General features: G+C 38.0%; 2 protein-coding genes across 2 annotated transcripts; both read left to right on the top strand.

Annotated features, from left to right (window-relative positions):
• LOC131789890 (ubiquitin carboxyl-terminal hydrolase calypso) lies at positions 1 to 8,541 on the top strand. The gene is given in 16 exon segments (XM_059107072.2): positions 1 to 50; positions 172 to 201; positions 1,042 to 1,096; positions 1,752 to 1,881; positions 2,216 to 2,335; positions 2,816 to 2,877; positions 3,451 to 3,593; positions 4,107 to 4,185; positions 4,385 to 4,480; positions 4,651 to 4,678; positions 5,028 to 5,169; positions 5,172 to 5,464; positions 5,862 to 6,027; positions 6,936 to 7,036; positions 7,189 to 7,281; positions 7,780 to 8,541. Coding segments are annotated over 16 exon segments (1,767 nt in total). The 5' UTR covers positions 1 to 7; the 3' UTR covers positions 7,966 to 8,541.
• A 3,239-nt stretch (positions 8,542 to 11,780) lies between these two features.
• Positions 11,781 to 23,779, top strand: LOC131789898 (uncharacterized). Its single transcript, XM_059107081.2, has 16 exons — positions 11,781 to 12,085; positions 12,878 to 12,938; positions 13,475 to 13,822; positions 14,320 to 14,385; positions 15,466 to 15,565; positions 16,192 to 16,279; positions 16,364 to 16,461; positions 17,184 to 17,217; positions 17,511 to 17,650; positions 18,569 to 18,764; positions 19,025 to 19,138; positions 19,582 to 19,768; positions 20,308 to 20,379; positions 20,829 to 20,904; positions 22,712 to 22,842; positions 23,357 to 23,779. The coding sequence occupies exons 1-16, from the start codon at positions 11,910 to 11,912 to the stop codon at positions 23,510 to 23,512; spliced, it is 2,043 nt and encodes a 680-aa protein (XP_058963064.2). The 5' UTR covers positions 11,781 to 11,909; the 3' UTR covers positions 23,513 to 23,779.
• Positions 23,780 to 24,080: the final 301 nt, after the last annotated feature.

Here is a 24,080-nt window from a genome sequence, read left to right as displayed (position 1 = left end):
TTCAAATATGGCGGTAAACAGTGGATGGTTGGAACTTGAGAGCGACCCAGGTTTAATATTCGTTTATTTCCGTTTATAGATTTTATTCGTAATTTGTAACATAACTATAAATAGCTGTAGTATAATGGACAAAAAGTTACTGAAATCTACCTCTACCTTCGCTTTGTTTAGGGCTCTTCAGTTTGCTGATCGAGGAGTTTGGTAAGATTTAAAAAAGTTAAAACTTATCTTTTAATCGTTGATAAATAAGTGCATTTGTGAAAGCGCTATTTTTAGCGACCCTTGATGCAGGGATCCTTTTAAGTAGTTAATTGCACCGTTGAATCCAAGGTTTACAAATATGGATCGTGCTCAGCTCTGCTCGCTTGGAATTAAGACGGAAGCATTGTTATATTAGCTGCTTCAACGGCCGCAGTGGAATTTGAAAGCTTACGTCGGAGAGTTTTTTCTTCCGATGAAATGTAAAACGCGTTGTACCTCAGTCAAAGCAATGGAGCAACTTCATAATACAGGGCCATAAGGAGCATAAATTTAGTCGCTCGTTTGGCTGATCGCAGTGGATAAAAGAACGAGAATCGTATACTGAATATACGCTTTCAGTCAGTGGCTTGTCTTGCTCCGCAGTGAATGAAAGAAAGAGCATAATCTATATGCGAGTTAATTCTTAGGTCTATATATTTAGTGGTCCATATGGCTCATCTGGAGGATGGTTTAAAGTGACCTTGTAAACTGTAGTTTAGCCAAATCAATATATCTCAGGCTCTCTTAATTTAATTTCACCCGTCGATCAATCAAATCGTGCTCTGCAGTAAAATTTCTGTCACCTAACGAAACAAAGAAGGGGATATAAACCGGAATCAATCAATTGGTACTTGCTTTGCTTAAGTGCAAGTGCCTATAAAAAATTTTGCTCACTTTTTTTTCTTTTTTTACGCACTTTTGTATAAAATATTTATGGCTAAAAAGAAGAAGTCTTTGCTTTGAAATACATCATGTCATGTGTTCATTGATAGTAATTGTTAATATTTGGCTTTTTTTCAGGTGTCAAGGGAGCTCAGGTGGAAGAGATTTATGATTTGTCTAAGCCATTTAGAGGGTCAGTACAAGGAATGTTTTGTGTTTGTTGTTTTTTACTAATACATTTTTTTCTCAAAAAAAAAAAAAAAAAAAAAAACCTCACATAGTGTACACACAAGCAACATGTAGCTGGCCCAGATGCATGAGACTGCTGGAGGCTGCTCCCACTAGATAAGATGTTACTATTTCTTAAGCTCAGTATTTTGGTAGGTTCTCAGACTCTGGTGGTTAGCAGCCTCCCTGTATTTTGCCAGGTTTCGTAGAGTTTGCTTAACTCTTAACTCTGTGTAGGTGAAAAATAGGCTATTTTGCAATTATGTACTTAGTTGCCAAGCCTTTGATTTGGAGTGAGGAGGGAAGGCGACCTTGTTGTGATAGAGACTAGTATTTATTAAGCATGATTACAAATTAATTTACATTTGCAAAGTAGCAATATCTGTATCATAACAATATCACCCTTAGCCTCACTCCTGGCTTGGTAACCAAGCATGCAATTGTAAAATGAAGTATTGTCTAATGGCTCAACACAGTCACCCCAGCCAAGGCTAACTTGATAGGCTTCTGTGTATCAAAGGATACCATCAAATGTTTTTGGTTTTGAGCAGTGAGGAGCTCAAACAGATGAGAATACTGTGTGATTCAAATCAGTTAAATGCTAGTTCTTTCTGTTCCAGGCCTGTCTATGGATTCATTTTCCTTTTTAAGTGGATCGAAGAGAGGAGATCAAGGCGTAAAATTCAACCCTTAGAGGAGATGTTTGTGGAGGATGAGGAGACCATCCGAGATATATTTTTTGCCCAGCAGGTATTAAGCAAAATTTTAAACCTTTAACTCCCAAGATCCGATTGTTTATTCTTCCTTTTGTGTGTTTGAGTATTCTCATCAAGGTTAACCCTTTAACTCCCATGAGTGGTGACCAAGAAAGAATTTCTCCTTACTTTATCAATACAATATCGTGCAGACAAGTGATGAGAATAAAGAGAAATATCAATTATGGGATTACTAATTGATCCGATACTAAATTCTCCAAACTAACATTATGAGAATCATTTGGTAGACAGTAAGGAGAATTACTAATGAGATCTTGAGTGTTAAAGAGTTAATGTGACTGTGCTTTAACTTCTTCTTTCTTTACTAGGTCATCCCAAACTCATGTGCCACTCACTCATTACTGAGTGTCCTCCTTAACTGTACTCATATTCACCTGGGTGAAACTCTCAGCAGGCTGAAGGAGTTTTCTAATAAATTTGACCCAGAGGTAGGTATTGAATACTCTTTGAGTGTAAACCAATCGTAATTTTTGGCTCATATGGGAGTTGAAAGTTCACATGCTTCAGCTTAAACAGGGGAATATCTGAGTTTATTATATCTCTCAGATAATACATACACTATGATTGGTCAATTTAGCAGGCTATATTTTACTGTTCGACGCAAGAAATATGTTTTTTGAATTTAATTTCTCCCTCCCTCCCTCCCCCCTTTGTTTGAACCAAGAGATACACTAAATGTTTTACTAACCTCATTTTCTTGTTCCATACTGTAAGTTACACAACCTTTTCCCTTTTCTTCCACACTTTGCACTTGGGCCAAAAATCCAAGCAAAAAAACTTGATCTGTTACTAATACAGAACAGACCTCAAACTTGGTTAGTCAGAGGGATGTCATCCTGTTTGATAGTACAGTTCCACAACTCTTTAATAGAGATTCGATTGCATCAAGTTTTTTTTTGTTTTTTCAGAACAAGGGATATGTGATTGGTAACTTGCCAGAATTGGCTATGGCACATAACAAGTTTGCCAGGTAAGTAATTAAACCAGAGGTAATGTATACAGTACATGTATTATATTATATGTTATTTTCAGTCAGTCTAAATGCACAAGTCTGTTAATTCCAAAACACTACATTCAACTTTAAGTTTAGGTTTTTTAAATTTTGTGTCAGTGTTAATTACTTGTGTATGTATTGAGGATGGAACACTTAAAATGATTGTTACATGCAATGTTGTGACTATGGTATGTGTTGTGGGAATAGGCTGTGACATACAGCCTTCGACTTTGACTTTGACTCATAACTTGAAGAATTTTGTGAATGCAAAGTTTATTTTCCCTAAGTTAAAGTTCCATGAAACAAATTGCATAATAGTCTGAAATTTTAGGTGATCTCTGACTGAAAATAAACCACATTAACTTGGTATAGAGACAGTAACCATATTAGCTGGTCACAAGAGTCTTTGAAAGAACGGGACACCAATAAAGTTCAGCATCATTGGTTATTCATAATTTAATAAATTGCCTTTTATTCCAAAGAACTTTTTGTGTTATGTGGATAGAAGACTAAGGCCTGATGAACATTTTAAATGTGTTTTCAACCCAGACCTGAGCCAAAGCTTTTACCTGAGAAAACCAATGCTGTGTCAACTGGTCGTGCTATGGAGGCTTTTCACTTTGTTAGTTATGTACCCATCAAGGGCCGCCTGTTTGAGCTGGATGGACTTAAACCATATCCAATTGATCATGGTAAGACGCATTGATTTATACTTGGTACATTTTGTAATATTTTCCCTTAACTGGCTGGTTGACTGACTGAATTTATGGTTCATTTACTGAGTGGGTGACTGGTTGACAAAAGACCGATTAACTGATGGACTAAATAATTAACTGTTGGGCTGACTGAATGGAATGAATGACTGATGTCTGCCTTACTGGATGACTTGCTGACTGACCGATTGCTAGTGACAGTGTGACTTAAAGTTACTGATGAGTTAAATGGCAGAACTACAAACTTAGTAGATAACCTGCATCCTGATTGACTGACTGACTGACTAATTGTCTGTATAACAGGCTGACTTTTAAGTTGCTGACAGGTTAAATGGCAGACCTGCAGACTAACTAACAGGTAGACTGATTGACTTAGTAGAAGACTGATGTCCTGATTGACTGACAGGCTGGCTGGCTCATTTGAACTTGTTTGCACTGAAACACGTGGTCAAGGGGTTTTAGAATTTTTGCAACACATGTTGATTTTTCCAGGTCCTTGGGGGGAGAATGAAGAATGGACAGAAAAATTCCGTAGAGTAATAACTGAAAGGCTGGGAATAGCTACTGGAGGGTAAGTAGATACTGGAAAAATCTGGAATAAAGTAGAATTTTAAAGTAGAGTTTGCTTGTTTTCAATCTCAAGACAAGAAAAGTGGGTTTAAAGGTAGGGCAATCTAAGAAAAACTAAGAGGAGGCCCAATGAGGTTTTGAACAGGCAAGTTTTTTTTTTAACTATTTATTTATGTCTTTTTATGTTTTTTTTTGTGTAGTGAACCTTACCATGATATCAGGTACAACCTGATGGCTGTTGTTGCCGATGGAATGACAATATGTGAGGAAAAACTGAAAACTTTGAGTATTGAAAGGTACAGTGTAATCACGGTATTTATCAAGATCACTTACAGTGCAATGACTTGCTTCTCGTCATACCACATTTCCATTAAGACCCATTTTAAATAAGATTGTGTTCTTGTTTCTTTTTAAGTATTAATAGGGATTCTAAAATCTTTTATTTTTTCTGTTTTTGTTTCTGAAGGGAAAGCATATTGGAGTCACTAAAGAAGGTACCAATTTTGTATTGTTGCACATTGAAAATCGTTTGCAAATTTGGAAAGTGTTACCCAACTTTCATATAGTTGTGTACTGTAAAATAATACTTCCTGAATCTTTGATTTTTACAAAAACTTTTTTTGCAATGAAATTGCCTCGTTTTTGCTTTTATTAAATCTCCTTCCGAAACAAAATTGGCAATTTACTGAATGATGTCATTTGTTTACTCGTCTCTCATGTCAACTGACAACTTGTCACTAAAACGCCATTTTCATAAATTTATTTCTTAAGATCAAAAAATGTTTGCAAATCCTTATTAAAAATACGATGTCAATGATCATTTGGTCTTGTTTTGTGATGCAGTTTGATCCTGTTACAACGAAAGACTCCGCGCCGATAATAGCAAACGAGTCTGGTTCCACGGCAAACAACACGACCCAAGACAATTCACAGCCTACTACAGCGGCCGTAGTGACTGTTACACCTACTGTTGCCATGACAACGTCAGGGGTATCACCACGAATGTTACCATGGAGACCTCATCTAACAATGCTTCAAATGACTCTGAGACTTCAAAACTACAAGAGGCAGATAAAGGGAAGTCCGAAACGCGAACAGGAGACAGCGAACAAGCAAAGGAGAAGAAGGGGAATCGATTCTCGGCGACTAATGACAGCGTGACACCTGACGATACTTCTGAAAAACAGGTTGATAAAAATCCTGTAATTTCCCCCGAGTTAGAGCCCCCAGCTTCACCAACGGGGAGTACCCATTCAGACTCTGGCGCCTCGCAAACTGGGGTAAGAAGTGATATTGATAAGTTACTTCTTGCAATAAATTTAGCTTTTTTTCCCGTTTCGTTATTCATTTTTTGCGCGATTTCAAAGATATTCCATAATTCCTTTAGTTTTGCACACCAAGCAGAATTATTGTGTGAAAAATTAGCGCTATCAGATGCTAACACAAAACCAACTTGTGTCTGACTCTCGCGCGTTTTCCCGCGCTTTACGCTTCTGACTTTAACTGCTTACGATATTCTGTTTTGCTTGTAATTGAATTGACCAAAATTTACACTTTAACGTGAAATGCTTCAAGCCGTTCAGAGGTTCTCATTCTTTAACCTTTGAGAGTAAACCCGTCGACTAACGTGATCTAGATGCAGTCGGGATCATTTTTATACTGTTTTTTTTCTTACAGGAAACTACGGAGACTGCGCCCTCGGAAGACCAGGCTGATTATGAAGAGACATTTTCATTCTCTGATTCCGAGACCGTGGCCAGCAGTCACGACGATAGAGCGGGCGCAGAAAATTCGGCGAGTGACGAAGAAAATGGGGAGAAAGGAATTTCGTCAAATCCAAAAGGTTTTTTCCATATATTATCTTGTCAGTTTGTCGACGGATTGACTCGCGAACCACACCACTGACTGGAACTCTACGCGTTGTTCAACTACAACTCTAAATACCATGAACAACTCATTCTAGAAAGCTGGTTTAGTGACTTAGATCAGATCTCCTAGTATGAAAATGTCGACAACTACCTGGACCATAAGTAACGAACCAATCAAAATGACCTAACGTTACTAACGGAAGGAAACTGACCAATCACGACTGACCTACGTTGATTGAGTCTCGCATCCAATAACATTACGGCAAAATGGACCAATCAGTTTTCACGAACCTAAGTTATCACACTCGACTCACACCATTTAATTCACTTGTATCAACGCTTTAAAATTTTTACTCGAACAGTTGTATATATCAGTTTTCGTTACTGGAAAAAGTACATCATTTTCAAGTGGTCGAGCATGTAGGCTGATAACTACTTTAGTGTGATGCGTTACGTGATATATGCGTGCAGATCGTGCGCGAAAGAAATTGCAACTGGCACTTAAAGTCCTTAAAGGGGGTAAATGTAAAAAATCCGTTTACGAAAAAATAGGCTTGAGTCCAAACTTCGTGGAAAATATGTATTAAACTTGTTAAATGAACCACAACATTGGCTAAAATAATAACTCCAAAACTTCTTAAATGTCCAAGCAAAGGGGTAACAAATTCACGTGATCGAAAGCTTGAAATTTAAAAACGAGAGACTTTCTACTGTAAGTTTCTAAAGAAACTGTGGTGCTGCGTCTGTGGGAGGGTATAACAAGATAATTTGGTTTTATCAACTGAGTGGAAAACGTAAATTGGCCGCCGTTAAGAGTTTCAAAGCTGACGTTTGGAGCTTTAGCCCCTCGTTAGTCATATAATTTTTTTTGTGTGCTGCTTAGTTTCTCAGGGAGCTTCAAAGTCCATAAACCAAGACGGAGTACATAGTTACGGCTTTTCCATCCCATTAAGTGAGCTGGCGAAGATTTCAGAGGAAAGCCAGGTATGGCCGGGTGTTTACCAAGTCAGTATTATCACTTATTTGATCGAGCGTTTCTGTAGAACGTTAGAGAGTCACTCTTTGTCGCTTTTTTTGCGTTACCCTTTAACGCTAGGAAACTGCTCTGAATCACATATGGAATTTGTTCTTTGCAGGCTCTAGTAACTCAACTTCACCACGTTGAACGTCAAATCCAAGCATGTGAGAATTCCCTGAGAGAGGAAAAGGAGAAACGAAGGAAGTATTATGTAAGAATTCCGTCCTATGCGCTAACTGCATGTGATGATTTGCTCCTTAAGATTACACTTATCAAATACTTAAAAACAGCTCCGTATAATGAATCCCAATCTCCTTCTTTGGTCACGTCACGCAGCGCGTTTTCTTGGTGTGGGTATAATTGCGTTGCGTGACAGACCTAACATTGGGTTCAAATGATGCCACACGAATGCTAGTATCTTGATGTATTTCACCCGTGATCCAAACCCTCTATGACATCGACAGTAAAATTGGCATCTGATGTCGACGTTTGTGAACAATTTTCGGAGTCATTTTGTTCAAATTATGTCCAATATTGAACGTAATTCTTGTTTGGTTCTTACTTTATGTAACTTCATATCTGACTGAGTTTTCATACACTTCAAACCTGACTCAAGTACCCTCTTCCCCCCAACCCCCCCTGTCCGTCTGAGAATTTTTTTTTTTCATCACATGAATATATTTGAAACCCCTCATGTGCTTTGTGTCAGGTGGACCACAGCCGGCGTACACATGACTACGATCCCTTTATTCGGACATTTGTGACCATGTTAGCTGAGCAAGGGCATGTAGCACAGCTCGTGGAACAACAGACTTCACTGAAGCGACGGCTGGCCCAGACAAGACCTCCCTTAAAACAGCTTAAAAGAGTGTATAAAAGGAGAAAGCCAAGGTGAATTCTAGCACTGAAGTGAAGAAGAGAGAAAAGATCTTCTCGATGATGGAAAATACTTTGTATACCAAATGGAGGGGGTTAACATCAAACTTCGAGTTGGGCTCAATGTATTGAAGTGGTTTTTAGTGGTTAAAGTGATTTTTAATTGATTTTTGTCCAAGTTGTCACGATGGGCGACCAAAACAAAGAAAAGTATGAGAAAAAGCCATTCAATGATCAAAGTAAACCAACTGAAATGGCTTCACGTGCAGGGAAACGTGAGTGGTCAATTTGCGCTCGCGTGTAGTTTGCATCTGACTGGTTGAAAAGTGGCGGGAGTTTTCCAAGCTAATCAAATAATGTGAAAAAGACAAAGTCGATTGGAACAGCCCCCAACAAAATTTAGAATCCAATACATTTTTCTTCGCCAGTCATGTTATGCAAGCTTCTCTACGAAGATGAAGAAAGTACTATTTTTAGGTTTTGTAAGAAGCATTTCAAACGAAAAGAACAGTATTCAGTGAACAGTAGACGAGGAAATCTTATTTGTATAAATGCTGTATATATCATTCATAGAATAAAACGTTTAGTTATGTTACTTATCACGAGGATTAACTGATAGTGGTGTAAAATTAATTGAGAGGAACTCAGGAAGCATTCAAAGCAGTCACTTCCTCTGCAGTTGAAACTATACAGTTTCATATTTTCTTCAGCCGTGTAGCTGATTTATTTAACAATTTAGCGATAAAACAAAGGAGTAAATTTTATTACTTAAAGAGGAAATAAGAGGACTTTGACTTACGTTACAGACTAAGTCAGAATCATTGTGCTTTGCTCTCAGTTCTTATTGTCTACAAGTTTTCCCAGTTCAGCACCGGCTCATAACTCTTACATCAATAAAGAAACTTAAAGCATCCCTGATTGTTGAAAGATCATCGAAAAACTCAGCCATTGATATGTCTGAAATTTAGCCCAGGGCATCGCAAGTAGGGCAACTATAACATCCAGTCAATGACAACATTTTGACCACTGTGACGACAATTTTCATTGTCGATAAAGGTACAGACCTCGCTAAACCACTGTCGATTGGTTAACTCGAAGATCCTGGCTATTACCCTAAACCAAATACCGTACTTCGATTTGAGGAAATTCATTTATGAAAAAAACGAAAATAGTGATTCTTCAAGGTTTTTCAAAAGTAGTTTGAGTTTGTGACTGCGCTCTCGATTTCAATGATAACGTCACTATAATGTTGACGAAAGCTTATTGAAATTAACCTCTTCCCAATCCTCTCCAGGCGGTGATCAGAGGCGAGGCTGCGTTCAATTACCAGTTAGAACGACATCTCCACTTGTTAGTGGAAATATCTTGGGGTGTGCTTTTGCGAATATCGCACGTGAAACTTTTAACGTACTTGCAATCAAGAAATGTCCGGTCAACAATCTTGCTACGCGTGTGACAAGGAAGGCAATATGAAGCGCTGTTCGAGGTGTCAGCATGCTTTCTATTGTTCAAAATCGTGCCAAAAAAGACATTGGAACAAACACAAGCCCAATTGCATTCCGCCAGATTCTTCTTTGCATGAATTAAACTCAGCTTGTTGGAAAGATTTATTCCCAGGTCCTCTTGCAGCAAGGGACTATGGCTTCGACAATTTGAGGTCATACCATGGAGATGTTTTGTTGGCTAATGGGCTAACGGCTGAACATATCTTGCTTGGCTTGTATCAGATTATAAGGAGGGATATTGAAAATATTCACCGACCTATCCCTGGTTGTCAAGTATTAAGTTCGATCGAAGTGTCACTTAAGATGTTGCTTGATGCATACGAAAACAATAAATTGGATAATTTTATTCAGCGTTTTATTAAAAGTGTTTATGACAACTGTGGAGATTCATTGAATGAAGGCAATTATTGTTCTCTATCGCTGCAACATAAGCTTGTTATTGGCCCAACAAATATGGGGTCGATAACACAGCAGCAAATGCAACAGTTAAGAAGTAATATTTACCTTAAGTACTATGGCGGTCATGAAGACAATGTTATTTGAGCAAGTTATCATTAGAAAAGTCTGATTCTTCTGAAGCTAGACTGATTTACTTGTTTCAGTTGCTCAAAATATTTTTACTATTTTGTGTTCACTTTAGGATAGGCTTTCACCAGGTGTTCAATATAAATAATTGAAGGATCCATCCTTTTCAATGGGGTATTTGTAGTATAAGATGACAAAACAACTCAACAATGATAATGATGGTAATAAGAATGAGTAAAAAATGATGATAATAATAACAATAATGATAATATACTTTTAAAGCAGTCCACCTAGTAGTTTTTCTCTTAAACCAAACAAGTGAACAGTAATAGCTAAATTAAAATGGAAAAATAATGACATGCTGATTATATTATCCACTAATCAGTAATTAAACCTCTCTAGGCAGCTGGTATATTAACTGGTAACATTTGCGGCAGAGATGTTGTCCAAGAAACTAATATTTGGCTGAGAAGCAAAGCTTCAAGGGTAAATGTGAAATTTTGAATACAATCTCAAGGCCAAGGACATTATCAGCCAACATAACAGCATACCTGAAAGGGGTTTATTTATTTTAAAACCCTCCCATTAATTTTCACATTGTGTGTTGATATCAAACATTGACTTTTTGGTAAATTCTGCAGCAGTATTTAAGATCAGCCTTTTCAAGACGCTGTCACTGGACTCTAGAAAACTGGTACATATTTCTTTCATGTAAAGTAATAAAGACAAAAAGTGAAAATCTTGAGCTGGCTTTTTTCTGCTGTCTTTGTTTCTTATTGATGGAAATAATCGAAGAACAAACTTTGACATAGAGAGGGTTATTGCTTGATAACTGTCTGGTGATTTTGCAATTTATGACAAAATACAATTATGTAAAGATTGATGGGTGCAAGGTTATAACAAGAAGTTATTTGCTTCCAGATAGCTGTAAATATGAATTGTGACATACTGATGATCAGATTTAACTGTAGCTTTGACAAAGCAGTTTTATAATTTTTACTCAAGTAAGGCTCAATTTTGAGTGAGTGATGATTTTGTGTCATTAGCATAATTAAATGAACTTGCATACAAGTGAAATATGTTGTAAAAATTACAACAGAAAGAAAAGTGTTAGCCTCATGGTTGTGACATATATTATCAATAATAAATAACTAGGGAGAAATATTGTAACAGGCAATTACTGTTATTTTAATGTTTACGGCATTCCTGTACAACCACTAATATTTTCATGGGCAATTAAAGAATTAATTTAAAATCAATTGATTCATCAATTGATTATGTACAACACCCAAAGTAATTCTCAAGTAATTAAGTGGTCAAGGCAGTCACTGTAGAAAAGAGAAAAACAAGATGCTTAAAGGCGTTAATTTGGGATGCGTTGGTCAACATCAACAGTCCTGCTGGTTTTATGGAAAATTGTAAATTTGGTGCTGACTTCTTAATGTAAAGGAATGAAATAGAAAATAAAAGACGGGGGAAAGAAAGTCAAGAACAGCAGATATTATGTGCAGTCACCTATCAAAATGGTAAACCTCATGGTAACCCCACCCAACAGAGTTGAACTTCAGTGTAAAACACTGAAGCTCACGGCTTATTTCCGAATCTGACTTTGATGACACTCAAGCAAATTTTAAACGTGGTCTGCCACAGGCATTCCGCGTAATAAGAAGGAAAAAAAAGGAGTTATGGTGGAGAGACCGGGTATATTCCGCGGGGACGCTCAGGGTGCCTTATATGACATATTTACCTGTGAAGTGGCACTGAGGTAGGTCACGGAGGGAATGGGGCGAGTTAATTTCTAAGATGGCGGAAGAAATGGAAGAGGACACATGATTTTGGGAAGTTGTTTTAGAAGTTTTGAACCTTGCTGAAACTTCGAAAGTAATACTTTGGATCGTATATTCTCAGGAAGTAGTGATTTAGATCATTGGAAATGCCAAATAGTAGGCGAAAGAAGAGGCGTCTAACGCCAAATGCTACCGAGAAAAAGGTGAAAACAAAGCGAGTTCGGAGAGACAGTGATCCGTGTGTTTCCAAATCAGATAGTCCTTTAAATGAATGTGAAGAAGAAGGAAGCGAAGATGCTTGCACTACCCTTACTCTTAAAAGGTCAGTTTCTACACTATCTCGTGACGAGACAAAAATTGTTCAATTATTGAAAGTCAGCGCGTTTAAATACACAAAAACGTGTTGCAATAGCCTTGAAACCATTTCATGTCAGCTTGCATCGAAAGAGGCTTTAGTGCCCAAGACTCCTGAACTTATATGTACATGAACATGCTGTGGTTGCAGTGGAATACACCTCAGCAATTCTGGGGCACAAAATAAACATTAAAAAAAACGCAGTGTCTCTACCTGCCATACTCTATAGACTGGTCCTTGGCACAGGGTTTTCTTTAAGGTTTTAAGTAGCCGGAGTTTTTTTTAAAGGTAAACGGTTGTGGGTCTCGAAATCCAATATGGCGGACAAAACGTCATATCGTTCGTACTTTCCTGCCACCGCAGCAGATTTGACTAAAAGACAGTCCCCAACAGAACGTTTTTAAACTGACCTTAAGTCAGAATTCTTTTTATGTTTTCAGAAAACATAGGCAGTGCAAATTTATATTTTTATTGAGCCCAAGTTTAGACCTGATAAACATCTTCTCTGTACGGGCTCTCGAAGCAATGAAAGTAGCCGGCGAAACCTTGCAGAGAAGCCGGCGTACTTTGCCGGCTGCCGGCTCTTATCTACAACTCTGTTGGCAGCACGTAAAATTATATACAGCTGTTGAGTCTCTTGACCATCCTTACTTCCTTGTGGTCTTGGGTTCCTGGTAAATAGTATGATATCATTTGTCTTACACATGATAGGATGTGAAAAACTGAGTTAAATTTTGTCTCTGTTTCTTTACTTTACAGTGTATTGTCTCTCTCAGGTGACTTGGAAAATGCTTGTCTGCTTTTTCTTGCCAAAGGACAGGTACGCATGTGGCTTGTTGTCTTTTCCAGTATAGGGTTGTACAGAGTTCTTAAAACTCTGGCAGTAAGCATGAGACTCACACCAACAAATTCAATATTATGCTTTCACACTGAGATTATTACATCTCATGCATTTAAACTGTTGATTTGGAAATAACATTCTACTGCTTTAGTTAGATGCCTAAGTGTAAAAATTGGTTATCCTTCTAAATTTAATTCACTGCTGGTTCCATTTTTACTGGCTTCAAACACTTTCGAACAGTGATAATTCATGCTCAGAATAAAGGGGTTCACATCTTAGCTGCTTTATTTTGTCACAATTTTCCAGGGGAGCATGACGCCCTCAGACCTCCTTTCCCCCTCCCCCGTCCCCCCCTCCCAGTAGGTGGTGCTCACAGCATTTTACTCGTAGCTAATGAATAAAATCGAGAACTCTAGGTTATACCCCTTTCATTTTTTTTATAATTTTTATCTCATTTCTTATTGGCCCTTGTATATGTGTTAATCCTTAATGCAAATTGTGCATCATTTTTGTAGAGAGTTTGCATGAAAGGACTGGCCAATGTCAAAGTATTAATTGGAGTTGTGAATATTCTTGGCTCAAATATTGGACCTGAGCATGAAGCAGTTGAAATCTTTTCACCAAGTTCATCAAGCCTTATTTCATTGTGTGAGTTTAGTGATGCCAAAATCAAACTGGAGACAAAAAAAAGAACTTTGAGAGAAACTCTTCAAAAGCAGTCATCAGACTTGATCCAAAAAGCTGTAAAAAGGGCCAAGAAAGCTGCCACAGTTCTATTAATTTCATCATTACAAACTGTTGAGACCAGCTTTGTATCCAGCTTTCAATGCTATGAGGGAATCTTTAACCTGGATCTTGACAAGGTAGATGCTTTTGCTATAACTTTGCAAATAACACTGCATAGTAACTATGTTCTTGATCAGTTTCTCTATTCATTAAAAATTTGTGCTTCTAGGTTTTTTTGTTTCTATTTGCCTTCAGTATGATATGCTAATCTATAGTACCTGTCTGTCTTTGTCCATACTCCTTTTTCAGTCTAAATATCTGTTTTTCATCCACTTCTCTGTCCATCTGCACATTTTTTTTCTCATTTACCTGCCCACTCAGTTTTATTTCACACCATAACCCTTTCACCCACTAGATCATAGAGTGACTAGCATCTAATTTCTCTCTACAATATTGTTCCTGAATCAAACACTAAGGTCTTAAGAATGAAGGAAATGATCACCAACCAATGAAGCTTTTGATTGTAAAAGAAATTCTCCTTGTCAGCAACTCAAGAAATCTGCAAAGAACAGTATGGAGAATATCCATACTGGTGTTTAGGCATAAAGGTTAACACATGGTGATTTAATTACAGAGTTATTCGTTAAGCAGTACAGAACTGGCTTTGAAGAAAAGGACTGCTGCGCAAGGATTCATTCTTGTAAGGAATACCTAATATACTTTTTTTCTCCTCCATTTATTCATTGTCAAATACAATGTAGCGTCATGTTACATTCAGATCTTACTTAAAATAAAGAATAAAATAAATAATAGTTTATTAACATTTCTGGCAGTTAAAAACTGAATTAAAGCAATGCGATTTACAAAATTAGATACTAATAATTAAATGTATTTACAATAATAAGTATCATAACAATAATTGCAATCACAAGAACTGAAAAGTGTAAAGGTCATTTGCTCTCTTTGTCCTTTTTGTTGTTGTAGTGCCTTTAATATTTCCAGATCTTAACTGATATGGGATAGCTGTAATTGCAGTTACAAGTACAAGTTTAGTTAAGCTTTTACAAGTACAGTACAAGTTATGTACAAGTACAATTATGGGTTAGCTGTACTTGCAGCTGTACATGCAGTACAGCTGTAGCAGTGGAACCCATTACTTATCCTTCACAATGAGATTATGCATCATTCATGACTGTATATTAAATAGGGTGAAGATCCAAAGTGACAGGGGTGCTTTTTCAGTGGGGTTGTCACACAATAATCTGGTTTTATCAACTGAGTTGATAATTGACTGTGAATATTATATTATGTATGAAAATCATAGTATGTGAACTGTGGATTAAGAAAAGAACATGGGAGTGATCTTCACAGTTATGAACACTACTTAAGCAGTAGTGTAAATAAGGCCTTATCAACTGTGTAAGTAGTGTTCATTACAGCAAAGATCACTTTCATATTCATTTGAGCTGATAAATGTAACTTGATAAATGTAAAGCAGAGGTTTTTAGTGTTAGTCCTTCATCACAGCAGATGACATATGACTCATGCATGAAACGTGAGCCAAATTATATAATGAGAGGACATGCAACCTGCAATGTTTATTGAACTGGTGATGTACATAATTTCCTACCACAAAACTGTTTTGTCACAATAACAGACTGATAGTTGGGAAAACATTAGCTAGATATTACATCATAAAACACAGGCCTTATTGCCTTGTACGATTTATTATTTTTTAACATGTGTAATAAAAGTATAATCTTTAAATTGTGTTGTTTAGCTGAACCCAGAATCAAGATGTAACATTCTCATGATTCCTAAAGAGTGGAAAGGTATTGCAAGCTCACTGCAAAATGCTGATGAAGATGTTCCAGGGGAAGGTAACCTGTTACATGTAGGATATGTTCAAATGGTGTTAACCATTTAACTGTAAAGATCTAATTGTTAATCCTCCCCTCAAGTTTCCCTATAAATTAGTTACAAGAATTTGGTATTTAAGATCAAGATAACAACTTCTACCTGATAAGTTTGAGTATCCTCATTACCTGTGTGCTGGATAATGCAAGGATATATACTGTATATAAATATTTGGATATATCTTAATATGCATATATATATTTATTTCCCCTTTCCTTTCCATTTTCTCTTGTTTCCCTATTTCCTAACTGTACCTTCTTTTCCCCAACTTCCTATATTTCTGCCTGTTCTACAGGTGCCCTCTGTTTTTTTCCATGCTCCTATTTTTCAACATCTCTCACTGTCCTGAACCTTCTTATCATTTCTCCTCACTTAGACCTAGTGGATGATTGGGATCAATGTCGGTATTTGAGCAACAGCACACCTACCCCCTCCCCTAAACCAACGTTAACCTTAAAACTTGTCATCAGTTGACTGTTATTGGATTAGGGGAGGGGTAGGTGGTGGCTCAGATACTGACATTGATTGGATGATTGTTTTGAAGTTTCTGCACGACCCATTTGAATACTGATTTCGTTTTTATTTCTAGTAAACACCCCAGTTGTTTTAATATGTGGTGGAAAAGATGTGGGAAAGTCAACATTTGCAAGATATCTAACAAACTTTCTTCTAAATAGGTATTGTACATTTGAGTTACTTCTACTACATAAGATTTGCTTGCATCTGTGAATTATGCCACTCCAATCTTCCTTTCTTCGTAGTCACAAGGAAATTTACTTCCTTGAGTGTGACGTAGGGCAAACAGAATTCACTCCACCTGGTTTGATTTCACTTCATAAAGTTGGTACTCCTTTATTTGGTAAGTAAACATCTAGCTGGCTTCATTAAATAAGACTTAGGAAAAGTTAAAACTTTGAACTTTGGACGAAAATTTTGTGAAATATTTCAGCTGCAGTACTCAGTGCAGAAGACTCAAATTAATGTAGGCAAAAATTTTCATCCCATTTTTAACCCTTTGACCCCAAGAGTGACTAGCATCTAATTTCTCCTTACAATGTCACTCCTGAATCACACATTAAGGTCATGAGAATAAAGGAAATGGTCACCAATTCATGAAACTCTTGATCGTTAAACAAATTCTCCTGGTCAGAACCTTAAGAAATGTATGGAGAACAGTATGGAGATTATACAGACTGATGTTAGGATGTAAGGGGTTAATGCTGTGGGGTAGTTTGTGTAAGGATTCTTCTTTATTCCTTTAGGCTTTTTTGTGAAGCAACTACTGTTTTTGCTTTGGTACAATATTTTGGCAGCCACTTTTCTCTGCTGTGATTTTAATGGAAGTTTTACCTTTCCTCTCTATTGAGCCCCGATATGGTTTTGTAAAACCCATTAACTTCCAAAAATGATTTTTATTTTGCTTCTATAAATGCACTACCCAGCAAACAGATAATGAGGAAACTACAAGCCTATCAGTTGCAAGCATCGTCTGTATTTATAAAGAAATTCTCACACCTGATTTACAAGAGAAGATAAATCTGCTTGAAGGGAGAATTATTTGTTAGATCTTTTTTTTCACAGGTCCTCCCTTCACTCATCTCAGACAACCCGAGAGGTAGGTGGCGTTGGTAGTCTCAGGTTACATTAGAGAAATAGAGAAAAAAAAAAATGAGAAATTAATAAGTAAGTAATCAAGTACAGGTACGTGGATAAATTCGTTGTATTTCGTCCTTCGCGACTGCATAGATTGAGGTAATACAGACAGCTCAAAATGGTTTTTTTGGGGGTGGGTTCTCTCTCCTAGCCCTTTGAAGAACACTAGGTTCCACTCTCGCGCGTACAGTTGTGATCTGCGCACGATTTACATGCTCTGAAATACTGCTATGAAACTGTGTTTGTTATCTTTAGGTCTGTGTTTTTCGGAGACAATTCTTCTAAAGATAGGCCAGAGTTGTACGTGCGCTGTATTCACGATATGTACAAGACATACGCTGACCACCACAGGGGCAAGATTCCTCTGATTGTTAACACACAGGGCTGGGTGATAGGTAAGAACTGCTAATATGAAAGAGTCACCACAGTTTACAGAATAAATTGGATCAATCAATGTTTTTCTCCTAACATTTCACGGCATATATGTTCGCCTTATACTTTTCGTCCATGTACCGTGTACGTTTTTTTCGAATAACGGATTCGGTTTTGTGTCTATTTGTCCTGAGACAAAAGTGTTTCTTCCTGCTAAAGATTCCCTGAGGAGAGAAAACCACTGGTATTCCTTTTATCTAGTAAATAATGTACATAGGAACGGAAGCCGTTGAGCCTCTAGTTTTTAAAAATATTTCATACGTAATTTCTCTTCGCAAAGCCTTCTCGTAATCATACGAATTAGTTCTGAAAGTAAATATGCCTGTCATGCGTTATTGGCGTGTATTCAGGCGAGTCTTAAAGGTCATTCAGTTACACGACAATAAAATTAAATTATTATATCTCTCAGTACGTGCGCTACGTGTACGACTGGTCAATTTAGCGGGCCGTTTTTTCTGTAAGGCCTGCTAGATTCAAAAGCTTATTTCATTTGAAATCTCCCTCCTCTTTTTTAACATAGATATATAATAATATCTCACTAACCTCGTTTTTTCAGTCCGTACTGTAAGTTACGGAACCTCGTATTTTCCGCCCGATTTATGGCCCACGTGCTTCGTTCTAGGGCCATACATCTAAGCGGAGAAACTCGGTTCGTAACTTGCAGTACGAACCGTAAATTCCGTTGGTATTAGAGGTATTCAGCAAAGAAATGGGTAGAAATGGGATAATGGTAACTGAACACCTAGTAGGAACAAAGATGACTGAGAATGGAAATGGTGAACACGGGTTGAAATTGATGAACTTGAGAAACGTAGGTTTGAAGACAAATCATGGCATGAATCGAATTGCTGATCAGGTAATTTTTTTTTCTTTAATTCAAGGGATGGGAGTTAATATACTGCTAGACGTGATTCGAATGGTGAAACCTTCGCATATCATCCAGTTAAATTACACATCAGAAGAAAGTGTCAACAAGAACTTGCCAGCTATAACAGACGAATTCTTAATGAACACACCTGGATGGGCGTTCGCAGATGATGCTGATGATGAAATCGAAAGTGTCCATAAGGATCAGAGGTAAGTGCGGCACATGGGAAAATAGGGATGAGACAAGCTATCACGTCGCTCATAACGAGTTAACCCATAGCCTCACTCCCATGAAAGAAGGCTTGGAAACCAAGTACAGACCGACAACTGTGTAATGAACAGTTTTATCCTTTCCTTTAGCCATGGCGCTGTTAACTTCGACGTATATGATTGCCCTCCAATGGAAGGAGGCTTGCGACTCAGCTGCAACTGTTAAATGGACAATTTTCTTTCAATTCTTTTTCATCTAGCGACGGAACTGTGGACGTTGACGCGAATGAGCGGAGAATTTGTAGTGTGTCGTTCAAACCTGTTGTGTTGCAAATAGATAGTACGTCTGAATCAAAAGGGCCGAATCCAACAACGTAAGTTCCTGCATTTACTGGTGTAGGGGAAGGGTAGGTGCAAAGTTGTTCAGATACAGCTGGATCAGTGTTAATATCTGAGCAAATGCGTACCTACCCCTCCCCTAACCCGGCATTTACCCTAACTTGTTATCTGTTGTTGAGGTAGGGGATGGTAGTTGCGTAGTTACTCAGTTACTGACAGTGATCCGTCCGTATCTACCACTTTCAGTTTTTACAGTGACAAACAAACTGAATGACTTCACTGTCGCTGTTTCTTTTTCTACGTACTGACTCAGTCAGGTCTCGAAACGAAACTTCTCAACCCGAAGTCCAGCCCACTAACTTTTAAGCCAACGCTTCTCCTACTGCACCGCTTAAATGTACTCCGATTGAATGCAGATTTGACTTTGTTTAGTCACCTGGAATCCTACGTATTGACATGAACATTCCTCGCCTTTCAGATCAAAATTCAGCCCTAGGGATCAACGCAGTTTGGCATTGTTGGCCTATTTCAGTCGGACAATAACGAACAACGCAATAACCGAAGCTCGTGAAGTTCCGCCGGCTGTTAATGTGGCATCTTTGATGTCCTGCATCCCTTATCAAGTTCCTTGGAACTGTTTGGCCATACATGTCATTCATTCAGAGGTAATAACGAAGAAGAACAGATATTGAATTAGTTGTGGTTTAAAATTTACCACTTTCATTGACATCAAAACTGTGCATAAGCGTCACATATCGACATTTCTACTATCCTAGTAGTATGCAGGAAGTTTTTTTACCATGGACCTAGTGAAACCGCCAAGCTTACCACGAGTCTCCTATCGCACAGTGGTAGCGCATCTGAAGTACTAATTGGAAAGTCGAAGGTTCCATTCCTATTCTGTGGGAGCACTTGGAGTCCTTTTTCTCAGAGTATACCTGTATCATTCACTGAATAATATCATCTCTCACTAGTCATAGTTTGTTTTGAACTAAATGGATCTCATTGTATCGTTGGATAAATTAGGTTCTGAACTAGCTTACGAGACCAAAATGCTGATGATTGCCCTGTGAGGCTTCCCAGCGTTAGCTATCTTGATACATTATCTTAAGGAGAAATGTGCACCGAAAACTTCCTTTTCTCCTGTCCCAGCAGATATGGAAAATTCCTTCTTAACTGACTTTTTACAATTTCCATCGTATAGGTTCCTTGGAATCAAAGTCTGTTCTCAATAAATGCGAGTGTTGTGGGACTGGCCAAGATGAAATCAGACGAGGTACGATGCATAAACAGTTTAATCCGTACATCCATACCGCAAGTAATAAAAATGAAAGCCGCCTAACTCCCAGACGTTGTTATTACATAGCTCCTCTTCTGTATTTTGATTCATTATGACTATTTTACAAAGAACTGAAGACGGCTTGATTGGAGAAACAGCAGTCCGATTAGAGTTGAAAGATATAAAAGTGTAAAGTTTATGTAGGTTTCTCCCTATTGCAAATTCGCCCCCTATCACGTTTACGAGTTCGCCCCCCAAAAGTGATGCGAGTTCGCACCCTCCTTTGCCAGTTTGCCAACAAATTTTTCAACTCGTTCCTTACGGGATACAAAAAATGTTACATCTGTAATTTGCCCAAGGTTAAGTGGCCTTGTTTATAGGCACTCCTCGAAAAAAAAACCGTATTGTAGGGAAAAAATCTGATGGCAAACTTGTTTTTTTTTCAGATGCACCGCATTGGGGATGATAATAACACACCATACTTCGTGGAAAAAAGTCCAGTTGCAGAATGCATTGGTCTTGGTAGGCATAACCTCTTTTAAACCCCCAGAAGTGACTAACATGTAACTTCTCCCTATAATATCAATACTGGTTTACGTGTAGCCGTACCCTCCCCCCGCTTAGGGTGAAACGGAGGCGAGGCAACGTCTACGCAAACCTGACACTAATCGTGTTCCGTGACGTCACTCTTTTGAAAGAAAATATATAATGACTTTTTATTGGTTAACCCCTTTTGTAGATTCTTTCGTCAATTCTGATTGGCTAGATTTGGTAATTTATTTTCATACTAACGAAATGGCGAACAAAACGCTTTCATGGTCAACTTTTCAGACAACAGCGATCTACGACGAGGTTATTAAGGCAAGTTTGCGCGACTTTTGGGATAGAGACATTTCAAGAAGAACAGCAGAAAGCCACAGAAATGTTTTTCGAAGGTAACGATGTCTCCGTTTCGTTACCAACTTGCTATGGAAAATCTTTAATACATCAAGCAGCGCCAGTGATCGATCGCCTGCCTTCTCTAGATGAAAGTGGTCACTATATTTATTGTGCCGCCCGTTAAAGCTCTCACAGAAGACCAGGTGCACTATCTCAATGTACTTGGGCCAAGAGGATTTTCCGCCTTCAACTTTCGGTCTCTTTGCGAACGAGGCTATCAAATTAAAGCTAGCTGTTTCTTTCGGCGATTCTTTCGACCGAGAAAAGAGTCGCTCTTTCTTCACGCTTGTAGCGTAAATATCTCTTATAGAAATCTGTTAAAACTTTGAGATTCAGCGACAAATAATCCAAATTTTTTCGACGACCGTGGTACTATTAACAAATGCAAGCAGAAACCGCGTGGACGTTAAAATCTTGTTTGGTCAGCGCGGTGCCAATCGAACATCGTCCTCTTCTTACTCTATCCAAAAATCGCTCATAATCTTTCCTTATATCTTTAAAGCAAAGGATATATTTGAACTCGGCCGCTGAATTGCAAATTTACCCAAAAAATGGAAAATGAATTCACTTCAATGTTTTTGTTTATCTCGATAACCCTTCGCTAACACGTGCCACTTCGTATCAATTGACATTATTTTGCATAAATTAGAGTGACGTCACGGAACACCATTAGTGTCAGGTTTGCCGAGACGTTCCCTCGCTTCCGTTTCACCTGGGGGTTGGGGGGGGGGTACGGCTACACGTAGGCTATATCAATACATAGTACGGTAAAGAGTTGACGAGAATACTGAAACGTATTAGGTAAAAGCTGTTATCCTGAACTAACACCAAATTCTTATAGCAAATTTACAAGGAAATATGGAGAAGCAAGAGGGGAGAATTAAGGATGAGATCTTGGAAGTTAATTGGCTTTTCTGTAAAACTCTATGCGAGGGTAACATCACAGTGAAAACGTCCTCTTGTGGAAAATAGGCAAAAATGATACTTGGGGATATCATGATTTTCTTCAGAGGAAAGTTTGACTGAATTTCGTTCTCCTTTCACTCCCAAGATGTATTTAGCAAATTTTCCATGCTGTCTGCCATATAATTCTCATCTCATGATGTTAGTTCGGAGAATTTGGTATTGCATCAACTAATAATCCCCTTGTTGTTTTTTTCTGTATTCTTATCACTTGTCTGTTTGATATTGTATTGATATTGTAAAGAGAAATTCTTTCTTGGTCACTCTTGGCAGATAAAGGGAGAAAAAAAATTATTCATTCGACTAATTTTTCATTTTCGATTTCTATTTTTTCGTGTTATTAAGAGAAACAAGAGCTAGACTACACATTGTGCCATTTTGTATTTTGTGGTTTTTTCCGTTGGTCTGATGTCTAATTCCGTTATAGGAATCGTGAGGAATATTGATCCTGCGCGGAAGTTGTTGTACGTGTTAACACCATTACCATTAGATAGACTTCAACAAGTGAACGCTCTATTGAAAGGAAACATCGAAATTCCCGCTGCAATTATGTTGTCGGTGAGTAAAGGCGATAATTTTTCTAGAGTTCTTTATGGATAAACAAATGTCTCATTTCCCCGCCTTTGTTTAAGCAATGACTCTTCTGCTACGCTTATTTTGTCGCTGGTAACTTGTCTTCACGATATACTGAGCGGTGGTTTGTATCTTACTACGCCTATCTTTTTGTACCGCTTACTTGCAAAGTCGCCCCAACATTAGTCACTCGTTTTATTTTTTCCTTCTTTACACTCACATGACATCAGCTTCTTTTTTTATTTGCACTCTAGAAATGGTAGTTTGGTACGTTAAAGTTTATTGCGAGACCTAATCGCTTTTTCAAAGTATTTGCAAAAAGCAAGATTAGTTTAGGGGAACTGTGTTTGCAAGGAATTAATTTGATCCCAAACTTTGAGTTCATCGCTTCAATTCCTCGAAATAGATTATCAACGCTTGCCGTAGAGTTAAAGTTGCAAGTGCGGTTTCAAGATCTTTTAACCAAACGTTACTAATTTTCATTTTGGTTTTCCTTTAGACAAAGCAAGCAAATGCTCCGTATGTTTCCTCGGAATACTCATTTGATGTGCGAGGAGCTGGATCCAGAAAAATTCGGTACAATTTGCTGAGGAAAAGTCTTACTCGAGCGCGAGAGCACCAGATGGATGACGTACGGAAAAACACAGTTAAATAAATACAATTACCACAGGGGTGAATACGGCCTCCTGTGCAGCGACGTCAAAATTTTGGGTTTGATTTGCAATACTTGTGTGCTACAGGAAAAACTTTCTTTCGAATTTTTATATAACGGCTTATCATGACCTGAATATGGTTAAATCTCCTCTGGAGTCTGATTTGAAATGTACCTCTCCCATCGCAGAAAAAAGGCTGTAACCCACGATTTGACCTCGTTCCCATGTTGGCGGCGTCTTGTCATGGAATAAATCAAACGCAGAAACAATCTTGGAGTTGTTAACTGTAAGCAAATGTTTATGGATTGGGTTTGGACTCTTTGCAGATCTATTTTTTTTTGTGTATCTTGTAAAGTGGAAAGTCAGTGCAGCAGTCCCTAGTTATAACCCCTAGAAGTAACTTCAACTCACGTCAGTATTTTATACCTCTTACTAACCTCATTTTCTCGGTCCGTACTGCAAGTTACGGACCGAGTTACTTCGCTGGGATGTAAGACCCGCTCTTCGTGCTTGGGCCATGAATCTTAGCTGGAAAAGGAGGTTCCGTGCCCTGAAAATGTGGTAAGTGAG

Source organism: Pocillopora verrucosa, chromosome 11, assembly GCF_036669915.1.
Source record: "Pocillopora verrucosa isolate sample1 chromosome 11, ASM3666991v2, whole genome shotgun sequence".
In the NCBI taxonomy this organism is placed as follows: domain Eukaryota; kingdom Metazoa; phylum Cnidaria; class Anthozoa; order Scleractinia; family Pocilloporidae; genus Pocillopora; species Pocillopora verrucosa.
Note: the sequence above shows the minus strand (reverse complement) of the source record. Positions and strands in the feature narration are given on the sequence as shown.

Excerpts from the sequence above, each read along its gene's own strand:
- LOC131789898 (XM_059107081.2), top strand. The coding sequence starts at position 11,910 with ATGCCAAATAGTAGGCGAAAGAAGAGGCGTCTAACGCCAAATGCTACC. Across the intron at positions 12,086-12,877 it reads ACTACCCTTACTCTTAAAAG|TGTATTGTCTCTCTCAGGTG; the intron begins GTCAGTTTCTAC and ends TTTACTTTACAG. Across the intron at positions 19,769-20,307 it reads TACATGTCATTCATTCAGAG|GTTCCTTGGAATCAAAGTCT; the intron begins GTAATAACGAAG and ends TCCATCGTATAG.